The sequence below is a fragment of the Pogoniulus pusillus genome, chromosome 30 (assembly GCF_015220805.1).
Source record: "Pogoniulus pusillus isolate bPogPus1 chromosome 30, bPogPus1.pri, whole genome shotgun sequence".
Classification (NCBI taxonomy): domain Eukaryota; kingdom Metazoa; phylum Chordata; class Aves; order Piciformes; family Lybiidae; genus Pogoniulus; species Pogoniulus pusillus.
In genome coordinates this window covers 9681354-9694905 of record NC_087293.1, presented here as the reverse complement: position 1 = coordinate 9694905, position 13552 = coordinate 9681354, and the positions used below count along the sequence as shown (strand labels likewise).

The 13552-nt window shown below is 42.4% G+C and overlaps 1 protein-coding gene across 1 annotated transcript; it reads right to left on the bottom strand.

Annotated features, from left to right (window-relative positions):
* Positions 1-4706: 4706 nt before the first annotated feature.
* Positions 4707-12771, bottom strand: ANAPC7 (anaphase promoting complex subunit 7). Its single transcript, XM_064168399.1, has 11 exons — positions 12599-12771; positions 11532-11718; positions 11032-11151; positions 9328-9439; positions 8929-9082; positions 8684-8826; positions 8438-8555; positions 7387-7583; positions 6443-6667; positions 5893-6043; positions 4707-5065 (listed from the first exon to the last, which is right to left on the bottom strand). The coding sequence occupies exons 1-11, from the start codon at positions 12697-12699 to the stop codon at positions 4876-4878; spliced, it is 1698 nt and encodes a 565-aa protein (XP_064024469.1). The 5' UTR covers positions 12700-12771; the 3' UTR covers positions 4707-4875.
* Between the last annotated feature and the right edge of the window lie 781 nt (positions 12772-13552).

Genomic DNA, 13552 nt, shown 5'->3' with positions numbered 1-13552 from the left:
AGGTCAACATCCCCTGCCACACCACGCTCTGGACTAGCACACCACAGCAGGACACACTGCAGGGCAGGCAGCTCAGCAATGGCATCTGCTGTCCTTTAAGAAATGGCCAGATGAAGGAAATGCAATCTCTTCTAAAATCCCTGGGTCAGGAAGTGCACTGCTTGTTAGATGCCCAAACCATCAGTCTATCTGCATGCATTGGCGTTCTTGATGGGATGAAAAAGGAGGAAAAGGAATCTGCTCTCCAAGCTTACAGAGTTCTGTGGAAGCTATTTGAAAGGGAAGCTTTTACAGTGTAAACATCCCTCAGTGACCCACCGCAGCGGAGGCTTCCCCAGCACATTCCATACCCAGCATTACACAACCATTAAGGTTTGCAGAGTAGGTGCAAGGCTCAAGACAGTAAGTGAAAACACAATTACTCTTTCTGCTTTGTTGTCATCAGCAGTGAGGGACACAGACTAACCAAAGGGCTTTACTTAATATAGAAATTCTTACCCTGAAGTTCCCCACATCAGCACTTGTTGTCTCTTTCAAGCTGTATTTGTACCAGAGTAACTCTTTATCCTCTTCACCCAAATATCCAGCCCCAGGCATCTCCCTGCCCCATCTTGGCCAGCTTCCAAATGACATTCTAAGCAGTCTGTGGGCCCCAGGAAGGCAGCAGAACTGCAGCAGTTGTCCCCCTGCCCAGGCCAGCATTCCTCCCCACCCGTCACCCTTCCCTCTGAGACCTGGTTACTAGACCAACACAAACACGTTAATTATCACCACAGCCTTAGGCCAGGGATCAGCAACTCAACAACAGCTTTACAGTTCTTGCCTTTCCTCCTCAGCGAGCAGAAACCAAGCAACCTTTTAGCAGGTCTGTGAACAGATAAAGGATTTTAAAACAGGGTAGAGTTAAAAAAAGAGGCAGCAAAAATGTTTGCAGAATTTAAAAGGAAACAAAGGATGGGAGTGGGAATATTTTAGAGGGGGACTCAGGATAATTTCACAGGATTACTTTTCAAGCTCTTACCCTGGCAGTACAGGAACATAACAGGTAGGAGAATCATTCCTTAGGGCCATAGTGGGTCCTCTAGTTGAAGAAACTACAGCAAAATCTGCTGCAGAGTGCTTGAGTTCTGCTGGGTACTACACAGAGTTGTTATCAACTGTTGGGCAGCCCTGAACACTTGTTACCTAGCATGTGCTACTTTAAGCCCTGCCTAAGGCTATATACTTTGATATCACAGGTTTATGGTGAGTTTAAGCCCACATAGATGGACTTAACTTACTAAATTTAGTAGACTGTCTTAGACTAAATTTAAGTCCCTTGGAGAGTGTACTGATTTAGATCTGGTTTGTAAGAGCCATTTGGTTACAGTGTAGCTGTGCAATGAAGTTATAATGGCAAACACAGTCTTTGACATTTCCCTGCAGATGAGATCTAAGTGAGGAAATAAGGTTTCTGAGTAAGAAATACTCTCTGAAACTGCCCTGCACAGATCAGCTTCCACATCACTGAGCTCCTTGGAGAGCAAGAAAGGAAGAATCACCACACAGCAGCAGGCCTAACGACGAAGTCAGTTACTGAAAGCAGAGAAACAATCACAGTTAATCAGAAATCTCTCTAGAATCGGCAGTAACAGAAAAGGATAAAGAACCTCACCTGGGCAGAAAACATTTCTATTGGCCAGCACTTCTGAGTTTCTTGTTATCTCTCTTTCACAATTCTTGGATTGCCAAGATCTGGAAACCAGAATTAGAAATCCTGCCAGTATTGCAGGTGCTATCAGCACCCTCCAGAATAGAGCCTGAGCTAGTCTCCTGCTCCAGACCACGCATGTTAGACAACTCCTAGCCATATCATGAATGTGCCCTGCTTCTAGGCTCTGGTAAATGTCTTCTAGCCCTTACCAAGCCTGCAAAAGGTTTGAAGAAATTGTGTCTCTTTTCATCACTTCCGTGTGTTTCTTAACAGAAAGCAGGAAGCAATAAAACGTCACTAATGACCTCTGTGATTTAAGTGCAAGGAATTTGATCAGACAGGACACTCCTTAGGCAGCCCCAGACCTGTCAGTGCTGTACAGTACAACTGGATGGCAACAGCTTTCTCACCTCACCCAGGAATTGCTTCACTTTGGGGAGTTACATCATGGTTTTGCTGTAGTCTGAACTTCAGGTTTGGGCTTTATGATCTTTTCTTCTAGGCTGCACAGCACATGTTTAAAGGACAGAACAAGGTCAGCTGCTTATTATGGGCTAATTGTTAAATTCCCCAAACTACAATACGAGTAACTGAGTCTGAAAGTACAAGACCTCTGCAAAAGCAGAGATTGTGTTCTAAAATTAGATCACTAATGAAGGCTCATTAATAGGCAAGAAGAATCCCTCTGGAATTCTGAGGTTCATGCTAAATATATCCATCTATCTATATAATCTCAAATGCACTCGACATGTATGGCATGCTAAAGTCCCTTACTCACTGTACAACTCTTAGCAAAGACTAATCACAAGACACATAACCCAAATACATACAGAGGTTTTACTTGCAGGATTAGACAGAACTTTTCACTTTGAAAAGGAGCCAAGTTCTCAGAAACACAAAGCAGCAAGGACTCAGCTCTATTTTTGGCAGCTACCTCAAGGTATTCTTAGGTGTACCTGAACTGGTTTGCTAAAGCTGCACAAAAGCATTCCCATGTTTTCTTTATAGCACACTCATCTTGAAGTAGTCTTAGCATCCTGTCTGCTTTAAAAGGAGAGATGAGATTATTTACAAGCATACAACAGAACGGGCTTAGTAAAACTGTGGTTCTCTTATTTCCACTTCTATGCAAATGTTACAGAGAAACACTTAAGGCCAGCAGCTTCCATCTGCAACTAACAACCTGTTCAAAGGAATCATTAGAGTAAAATGGCTGAGCAGCTTGTAGAACACGCATCGCACACCTCATTTGACTCTCTCACCACAGTTAAATGTGTTTTGTCTTTACTATCAAGAAGTCCCTCCACCCACAAGAGAGGATGAGACCACAACTCAAAAGCCAAGGGAGTTCCCCAAGGTTTGGATGCAGAAAATTGACGGACACTTGAGTGCATCAAAGAGATGCTTTGAATTTGCTGTACATGTGCATTTCCTTGTTACAGAAGACCTGCCACAAGCTGAAATCTATTCACTGCAGTACACAGCAATGGTGTAAACCGATTCTTCATAGAAGAACAGGATCAGGGTTCTTGCCCACCAGAATGCAATTAACAAGATATTTGCCCTAACTGAGAGGCAGCCATTTCGGGTGTTTGTTTAATGAAGGAGCAGCAACAGCTTATGCCAGTTCCATCACCAAAACAGAAGCACATGCTTTCCTGCTCTTCCCAAACAGTCCTCAAATAGCCATAATTCAATTTGGTATTTTGGAAAGTCTAAAGCCCACAAAATTCCAGAGAGAACCGATACCCAGCTGTTTCATTTTTTTTTAATGGCTATCCTTTGCAAGATGTGACCTACTAAAATACTTCCAAAATAGACAGTATTAGGAGTAATCTGTCTGCTCCTTTTGTTGTGCATTTTTCCAAGTGATATAATGCACAGATTTTAATCTTACCTACATGATGTATCCACAGCTAGCAGGAAACTTGTTTTCCATGTCATGTATTTGTACCAAAGAGCCATTTTTTACTCTGATACTCAAAAATTGTTTTCAGCTTTGTAAAAAGTCTGTGTGCTCCAGCATACCTGTGGTAACAGAATAAACATAAGAGGTATCGAACTGCCAATGTAAAGATAGAAATGCATAGTTTTAGTAAAGAATAAGGAAATCAGAACTGTAAGAAAAATAAGAGCAAGAAGTAATTCCTCCTCCCACACATCAAGCCCACAGAGATGAAACAGTTTCTAAATGACACAAAGCAGCTCACCCTCGGAATGCTGATGTGGAGAATTTGTAGGTGAAGCAATGCAACTCTGCTTCAAAAGGTGAGGGGAAAACACATGAATTCAAACATTACCTGTCCAAAACATCAAGTATGGAAACAGGGCAAACCCAAGACAAAGTGTGCTTGCATATTTAACCAATTTCTACAACAATGCAGCTGAAAATGGAGGAATTGCTTCTCTATTGTTTTAAACGCCAGCGCCATATAGAGAATGAAAAGTGCTTTGAGTCACCGCTGTGAAACCTTTTAGGAACACACTGAAATAAAACTGAACTGCATTGAAAAATAAACATTAATGTAGAGGGTTTAGTAAGGACTGAGAAAGTGACTGTAATTCTCCAACACTGGCTCAATTTTGCACCCACAGAAATCATCCAGCTAAAAAGGTGACCTGGACGTCAAAGATGCCATGGCCCAAACTACTCCTTTTCAGCACACATAATGCCTCAGAACAAGACAAAATAATTCCATAAACCCAGCAAGAGAAGAGTGATGCTTTCAGTCACACCCAAACAACCCCTCCAAGGCCTCAAGAGGAGCGAGAACCCACAAGGGAGCACAGAAAGATCCTTTCCACGAAGGAGTACAAACCACTGCATTTACAGATGGATCATGCACACTTGGCCTAGACAGAATTCAGGCACTGCTTTCATAGTGAACAGGCTTCGTGACTTCAGACTCTTAATGCTTTTAGTTTCAGCATAGAGATGATTTTAAATGAAAGATGCAAGTAACCTATGGTTAGTCCCTCACACTTAATAAACAAGAAGCATCAAGAACCTTCATGGCATTGAGATGTGTAGAACTGTACATTTATTTCAGTCTATTTATATATATAAAAAAAATAATCAAAGAAAAGTCCTTTGTTACTGCAAACCCCATAGTTTATGTTCTTCAAAGCATGGCCCTGGTGGTATGTTCCAGTGCCAAAACACACAGCAGGATGTGAGGCAGTTACTGCATTCCAAACCACTGCTCTTGATCTGCCCACTGAGCTGCCTCACTGTCACTGCCTTCCAAGTCCCCCTCTTCTCCACTTCCCTCCATATCATCCACATCTTCTTCCTGGGTTGCATCTGTTGGACTTTCCTCTTTTTCCATTTTCTGCATTCCTTCTAGTGACTTCTGATCATTTGGATCCAAACTAAGGAAAGTAAGAAAAAGAAAGCATTGTCCTAAAACTTTTCTCTTTATTTGTGCTGTTATTGTTTAAAAAAAACCCAAACAAACTCATCTTGTTTGTGCTTCCCACTGAACATCATCAAGGAGCTCAATTTAGTAGGTGACGCAACTTCACCTCAGGGTGACCATAACACTGACTACTAAATCTTCATATATAAACTAATTTTGATCCTCAGAAACATACTTATCTAAACATCTCATTCTTCCAGAAAACTTAACTCTTCCAGGACAATAATAAAGCAACACAGAAGCAGTAAAAATGTAAATGACTATGACTAAATATGCAAGGAAAAAAAAACAGCTGCCCTATTTAAGCTATGGAAGTCTATACTGGATGTAATATGCTAGATTTAAGGCAAATTTAACTAATTGAAATGAAAACATGGCAACATTTAACACCCTAACACCCTAAAATAGCATTCAGGTGATGTTAAATTGAATCATGCTGTTTAAATTTACTTAATAGCTCATTTTTATATAGCATCTTCTAAGTGAATGGTTCTTAAGGTGCCTGACTATGTAATAATTAATAACTATAAATAAATCCATGCCTTAATCCTTTCATTAGTCAAGGGAACACATGCCTAGTGACACACTTGGCATTAATGTAGTCCTTGAATTCTCCACTTTTTCACTTCAAAGACTATTGACAAATCCAAATTCATTAACAGGACACCATTTTTGTTTTAAAGGAGAATAATGTAAAACTACCTCTGATGTATGTTCCAATCAATTAGTGGCTCAAGTTTTTACTCAGCAAAGTTGATTATTGGTTTTCTCTGCTTTTACCTCAGGGCAATACTGTACTGGTCCATTGCTTCCTGATATTCATTGACAGCCACAAGAAAGTCTCCCAGTATTCGGTGCAGAACACAGTCACTCTGGTTAGCAAGGGCATTCCTCAGCAGAGCAATTCCATCCTCATACTTCTGTTCTCTACCTATTTGTAAGCAAAACTGCAGGCTTAATTGTTGAGACAAATCTGCAACCACTCAGAGCATACACAATGAGTCATCACAAGGTGATTTCTTCCTTCAGAACTGCCAGCATGAGGAACAGCAATCTACTTTCAGCAAGATTTAACTCTTAAACACTTTTTTGTTGCAATAGTTGTCACATTCACAGTTCAACATACTTTGAAGTCAACACCTTTTGTCTGCAGTTATTTTAAATGCTGGTGAAATTAATTCCTGTGATTTTCCTTTTAGGATAGAACTGGTAAATCCCTAGGCTGCAGGATGACTGTTACATTCTCTACATCAATAAGGCTGAAGAGCACAAATCCATGTAAAACAGTATGCTTTAAATAAGTCAACATGGGAAAGAACTAGGAACTTACTGAGCAGTTCTGCTTTCTTCACCACAGCTTTAATGTAATCAGGTCGTTGCGTTAGCGCTTTGTCCAGTAATGTTTTGGCTTTCTCCTGTGTGACAGGGTCTTCCAGACAGACTGTTGCCAACAGGGTAAGTGTCTGTGCATTGGCTCCCAGAGTTTTATAGACGTTATTTGCCATCACCATGGCTTCACGGATGCTGTTGGATGCCAGGTAACATTCAATGAGACCTTATGATATAGAAGGAAAGCACTTTGGGTGAGTCAGCACTAGAGACCTTCTCTATTATTTGCACTCAGTACAACCCAGGCTCTCACCACCTGATGCTTCCAATAAGCAAAAAGAAGCTGAGAAAGTGACTCTGTAACACTTCTAACAAATCCACTCAACAGGTAATTGACTTCATCAGCTGTATTTCTGGGCAGACACTAAAAAAACAACCCAGCCTAAGATGAAGCACACCTGATTTAAGCCTTTTGTCCAGTTCCAGTATTGAGATGTTAAGACTCCACCTGTATTTTTCACAGCTCATGGTATACTCACAGCTGTTGTGTCTTGCTAAAAATGTTGTTGAACCCAACAAGTATGACAAAACAATGCTCCCAGTGGAACTAACCTACAGTTAATCTCATCATCTTAAAGTGATCTGCTCAAAAACACTCAAGCTTGTTTATATCCAGATTAAACAAAACAAAACCAACAAAAAAAGTCCTAAGATAGTATTCTCATCTACTTCTCATCTGATCACTTCTTACAAATAGAGGTATTTTCTTTTACCCCTCATCTGATCAGTTCTACCAGAGCTTTCTAGGTTTTGAGTAATAATAACTTATCTGCTAGAAAGTCACCAGGAGAAAAGAAACCCTGTCTATTCTCTTGCCCCATCATCACTATGTCACCTTCCACACCAGCCCAATACTGCAGACTGGAGTAGTTTCAGCTCCCTCACCCTCATAGCAATCCAGCCTGCATGGTGCCAGTCGTATGGCTTCACGGAAGTGGATAATTGCCTCCTGCACTCGGCCCATGTTCCTGAGAGCCGCGCCTTTCAGCAGCAGGGCCTGAACGCTGTTGCTATTAAGCTGGATAGCTTTGGCTCCTAAGTATAAGGCACGAGAGTATCGTTTACTGTAGAAACTGTGACACCTAGGAAAAGACAAGACAGGTTGTAAACATCCACTGCTATGGTATCTGTGCACATTCAGAGATGTTTAAGAGACATCAAGAAAAAGACAAAAGAATTACAGGCAACTGGTGAACTACTTTCAAAAGCATGGCCAGCAGGTGCAAGGAGGTGACTCTCCCTCTCTGCTCTACTCTCATGAATCACAGAATCAGCCAGGTTGGAAGAGACCTCCAAGATCATCGAGTCCAACCCATCATCCAGCCCTGTCCAATCAAGTAGACCACGGCACTAAGTGCCTCATCCAGTCTTTTTTTGAGCACCTCCAGGGGTCGTGACTCCACCACCTCCCTGGGCAGCCCATTCCAAAAGCCTGGAGGCCTGTGTCCAGCTCTGGAGCCCCCAGCACAAGAGGAGCGTGGAACTGTTACACGAAGTCCAGAGGAGGACCATGTTGATGATCAGAGGGCTTGAACACCTCTCCTATGAGGACAGGCTGAAGAAGCTGGGGCTGTTCAGCCTGGAGAACAGCCAGCTCAGAGGAGATCTTAGGGCATCCTTACAGTATTTGAAGTGGACTACAGGAGAGCTAGGGAGGGACTTGTCAGGAGTTTAACTAAAGCAGCACGAGTATGAACTGTTACAGCTCTTTCACCTATCACCATTATTGCACAGGTGTGGTAACTAATAGCTTTAAAGATGCAGGAAAACAACAGAAGTAGATATTTATGAATCACTGATTTAAGTTACCCCACAAACAGAACACATAGGATAGGAAAGCACCTTCTGAACAAAAAAGAATCTGAAGTAACTGTATGAATAGTAATCCACTGTATGCAGCAAATTAAGAGCTGAGGTAAGAAAGAAAACAAGGTACCCAGATACCACCCAGGGCTCTGCATGTTGATCAGAAATATTGAAGAGGCGGCAGCCCAAGTTCTCCACATCCTCCAGACGACCTTCACGTGCCAATAAGTAACCATATACATCCATTCCTACAGAGAACATTAAAGAGTGATCACATAAAATATTCCACCACATCCCTGACTGCACGTAGCTACTACTCTAATGTTCCTCATCCAACCCATTACACTAGGTAAATTTACTTTTAGGATTTACTCACCTTTTATGAGATAAGGATCCAGCATTTGTGCTTGTTCAAACTTCAGAATAGAGTTTTTATTATCTCCAGCTCTGAAATACAGGTCTGCTAAGCTCCCCAGTAAATCTACATTATCCCTCAGCAATGACTTTTTCTCTAAGGAGCTTTAAGAAAGGAAAAAAAAAGGCTGCTATATAAGTAATGCCATTTTAAATTTAATTATATATACATATAATTTGATTACATCATGTGCTTTGAACTCTTACCAAATGGTATTTATTGCTCTTGTGTTATCTCCAGTATGCACAAAAGCATATGCCTTGATCCACACGGAAAGCCAGTCCAGGTTAGGAATACTCTGAATTATGTTGATTGTCATAGAGGCCACTTCTGCCCCTTTCACTGACAGAGAGAGCAAGCCTGTTCAGAACAGATACATCCACATTAGCTACCACAAACTGCTCCTCATACAAATAAACTGTCTGAAGACCAGAAACTCCACCCCTTGACAAGCATACACAAGCAGCTTGCTACAACACTTTTATGTTTTGCATAAGGCAGGCATTACATGTGGCATACAAACACAAGACAGTTAACTGCTCCAAGTGTAATTCAAATTACAGTAGTGGTCAATATTTCAATACTAATAGTGTGCAGACACCTACCTAAAATGGCATCGAGTGCTAAAGGGCACTGCCTTAATACTTCTTTGTAGCTCGTGACAGATGAGCGTTCTTGACCTGCCTTCTTGTATAGATTGGCCAACATCATATTGATCTACAAGCAATAGAAATGTTGGTAGAGTCAAGCACGAAAAAGGTCGTGACTTTTTCCTCAAGCACACCTGCCTCCTTCCCTTCCTCCTGATCTGGGCAGAAGACAAAATTACCTGCACTTCTTCCAAGATCACTATAACCTACCACAGAGCACAAAATGAAGATTGCTGCTACTTTCTGAGTCTAAAGATAAAATGTACACCCTTTTGTTTGCAGAGTGCATCTTGAAAGCTCAGTGTTTTGCATATACAAAGTCAAAAGATGGACAAGGGTTTATGATTTATGATTCTGTATGATGCCAAGAAGGCCCTGTCTGCCACTGATAGTAGTCTTCCATTGATACGAATAATGGAGGGAAGTGCTTCTTTGCTCAGGAAGGCAGATAAAGTTTCCACTTAGCTTCTGAATGAGGCCATGACTGACAGGACAGAAATTCTTTGAGCTCTACACACCACAGGCAGACACATTTCTGCTACAGTATTTCACCAGTGTGTAGAGGCAGAAGGTTTGCTTTTCTCAATCTTTCCTTTTCTGTTCCACAAGTTGGTCTTCAAACAGAACACTTCAACATTACTAGAGCCTAAGCCACCTACACTCTTAGCATAATACAGGAAAAGTGCTAAAGTGAACCATAGCTGATGGACCTGATGTGTTAATCTCTTAAGCCCCTACAACATAACAAAGGCAGCAGAGACTCAACAATTGACATTGCAGACTGCAATAGGATGTAAATATTTAACACTATCTAAACTGTTATTAAAAGCATGAAAAGATTCTAAAAGATGGAGCACTGGCATTCTTTCTACTTGCCAAAGTTTTCAGCCCTTCAAGGATTTTACATCACTCAGACTACACAGTTAAGACCTGAAGTGCTATTTCACACATATTCTGGATTCAGGAATGTTTTAAAACACTTAGTTTGAGCAATCACAATTTAACAAGTTATGCTGACTGGCTAATAGTGAAACACACCACAGAGCAATCAACCTTGTAAGGCAAAGCTACAAATCTCCCCTTCAGCTCTAGCAGGTGACAGCATCCCCTTCCTGTCCAGTAGTACACAGCTTTTCCTCAGAGACTAAGACTCCACTTTGTGAAAAAGCTTTAGTTGAAAGCAACCTTTTTTCTTTGCCCTATGTTAACTACCCATGGTAAGATGCAAGGAACTATCCAATGGATGATGTAGAACTCAAGCATTATGCATGCATATACAACTACTCTACTAAACTTTAGAAGAACAAAAAAACCCAGTGTTTCTTGATCCTTGCATGCAAGCAAAATTCTGTGTACAGCACTAAAGAGTTACCCAGGAAATTCACAGGAATTAGCAAAGATGCACACAAATATTTAACTCCATTCACTGTTTTTGAATTCTGAGGGAATACAAAATTTGATTTAAAAGAAAACAGGTCAAATAAACAAAGGTAATTTAAACATTAGGAACTGCTCCCAAATAACATGTAACTCATACAACAGCAGATATCAAGGCACAATGCCATTATACCTATAGGTTATGTTCCTTTTTGACTAGCAGCTGGCCTACAGATTAAAAATATGCTGACCAAGGGCTGTGACAAAAAAATCAGAACTAACCTTTGGGGTCCTCTGTCTGGAAGGAATCCCATCAAGAATAGCAATGGCATCTTTATCTTGCTTCAGCATTGTGTAACATTCAGCCATTTTATATTTCACTTCAATTTCAGATGGTAAACACTAAAATAAAAACCAAAGTTTAAAGTACAATGTTGGCTTAGTCAAGTAAAAAAAACATGTGAATAAAGTTTCTTCATTAAATGCTTAAATCAAGTTGAAAAAAATCAATATAATGAAGTGCAACCTACTGCTAGGTCATATCATTCCTGTCTTCATATAAAAGCATGAACTACACTTACAAAATAATCTCATGCTTGAGAGCACATTAAGCTTAGCCTCAGAAAACAAAAGAGAGATCATTTTCAAAACAAAACAGCTTTCAATATAATGTATTTTACAAGACACATCTGCCCTCTGATGCTACAATATTGAGTCAGCAACATGTATTGTTAGGAGGAAGAGGACTGGGTTTTGCAGTGCAACAGTCAGCTTTCAAATACCTGGCTTTGGGGAGTTGATGCAGCATTCCCAGTAGAAGGTCTTACTTTTGAAGTTTTACTTAATGCTTTTTTCTGCTGCAAGGCCATCGTATACTTACTCACAGCATTTCTATATTCTTTATCGTGGAAGAGAGAGTCTGCATGATATACAAGGAGCTGGTACTTCTGAGATGGTGAAAACAGTTCCCTAGAAGAAATGCAAACATAAAGGCAGAGATCAGCTGACTGGATGAGCACCAAAATCTCACAGATCCAAACTATATGTAGCTTTGGTTTGTCTCGCTTCAACTTTCAACCGTTCCTACTCCTTCACTACACTGGAAGGACCCTTGAGTAACAGGTTATTACCTGTTCCCAAAGGGATTATCTTGTCAAATTCTCTTATCATTATACAAACAGCCTAACAGACGTTCCTGACACCTCATCACCAACAACAGCTGCTATGTACCTGCTTGGCCACCGTTTTCTAACTGAGCAGCTGCCATCCTCCCCATAACAAATCGCATACCACAGCATATGCTACTTGAACGGATTTAAGTTGATAAGGCAACCCAACTCCTTGTACAACTATCCTGGTCCTAATCCCTATGTTCCTAGATTTTACAGCACTCCCTTTGCTACACTTTCAGTTTGTCTGCAGAAGTGTTGAGGAGTTAGTTTCAGCAAGGGATTTCGACTTCAATTAGCACACCAAAATCCATCCAAAACGAAATATAACACCTTAGAGGAAAGTCGTAAAAAACAAAAAGGCTCATTCGAGTCAGAGGAAGAGCTGTGACCTACACGGGGCACCCCTGGAAGGACAAACGAATCGTTCCATCTACAGGCTCCTGTACCGTGCACCCCAAAGAACACAGCGCCGGGCTCCATGCCCTGCAGGGCCCGCAGCCCGGGGCCCGCATCGCAGGGCCCAGCGGGAGGCACGGCTCTAAAATCGAGCCTACTTCCCTTCCTGCTCCTAAGACACCCCCCGATGCCCTTCGGGGTGCTGCCTGGCTTCTCCCTCAGCACCACTGGCAGTGCCACCCCGCGGCGCCAGGCGCGCCCTCTCCCGGAGGGGCACTCACGGGTTATTCCCGCTCATCGTGAGAAGAAGCCCGCTGAGGAGCCGCACGTTAGAGTGGAGCCCAGCGGCTGCCATCTCCCGTACGTGCTCCACCACACTCATGATGACAGCAGGACGGCGCAGAACGGAGCGGATGGGTGGCAAAGAGCGGAACAACACCGCCGCCGCCGCAGGCGCTCCAAAATGGCGCCACCGAGGGGCCCTCCTCCGTCACCGCCTCTAGGCGCCCGCACCGCTGCCTCCATGGCGAAGGCGCGGCCCGACAGGCGCATGGAGGGGCAGGCCTAGGCGGCCCGAGCGGCTCCAGGACCCCGCCGCTCCGCGCCTGCGCAGTGCAGAGGCGGGAGGGTGGTGGCCGCTGAGGGAGGGAGGGCGGAGGGAGGTGGTGGCTTTGTCAGGGAGATGGAGACGTTTCTTGCTGGTTCAGTGTCGTTTCACAGAAGAGATACGCTCCCGCTGGCTGCACAGCACTTGAGTGAAGTCCTTTTATTATGTGCTGGTTGCAGCAGCTGAATGTGACACGTGTCAGTAATAATAGCTAAGGAAGAAGCCTTTCAAATCCTGGATTTCTTCTGGGAAACAACCAGGGTAAACTCCTCACTGGGTCTACTGCTAACTACAAAGCATATACTGAAAGGAGAGCTGAATCGTAAAGCTTTTTTCCTCTCCTTTTATTAGCAAAATAATGAAACCGCGGCCATCCTATTACTGCTGTTACAAACCAAAGCAGTGGGAGCTTTCAGTTTGAACAAGCCTGCTGTCCGAGAGGGACATCTCTCGATGAACACACAACAGTAAAACATCACTAGCACTGGACTTACACAGAAAGTGTGTTGGTGATGCAAACTGACAGTGAATCAAGTCAAGAAGGCAACTCTGTACAAACCAAACTTAGATTTGCAGTTAGTGCCATGGTCTAGTTGACTGGGTAGACTGGGGAATAGGTTGGACTGGA

Bases quoted from the DNA above. Each gene is read 5' to 3' on its own strand.
- ANAPC7 (XM_064168399.1), bottom strand. From the start codon at position 12,699: ATGAGTGTGGTGGAGCACGTACGGGAGATGGCAGCCGCTGGGCTCCAC. The intron at 9,440-11,031 runs GTTAGTTCTGAT...TATTGCTTGTAG, and splicing joins CCAGACAGAGGACCCCAAAG to ATCAATATGATGTTGGCCAA. The intron at 5,066-5,892 runs GTAAAAGCAGAG...TACTTTCCTTAG, and splicing joins CAGTACAGTATTGCCCTGAG to TTTGGATCCAAATGATCAGA.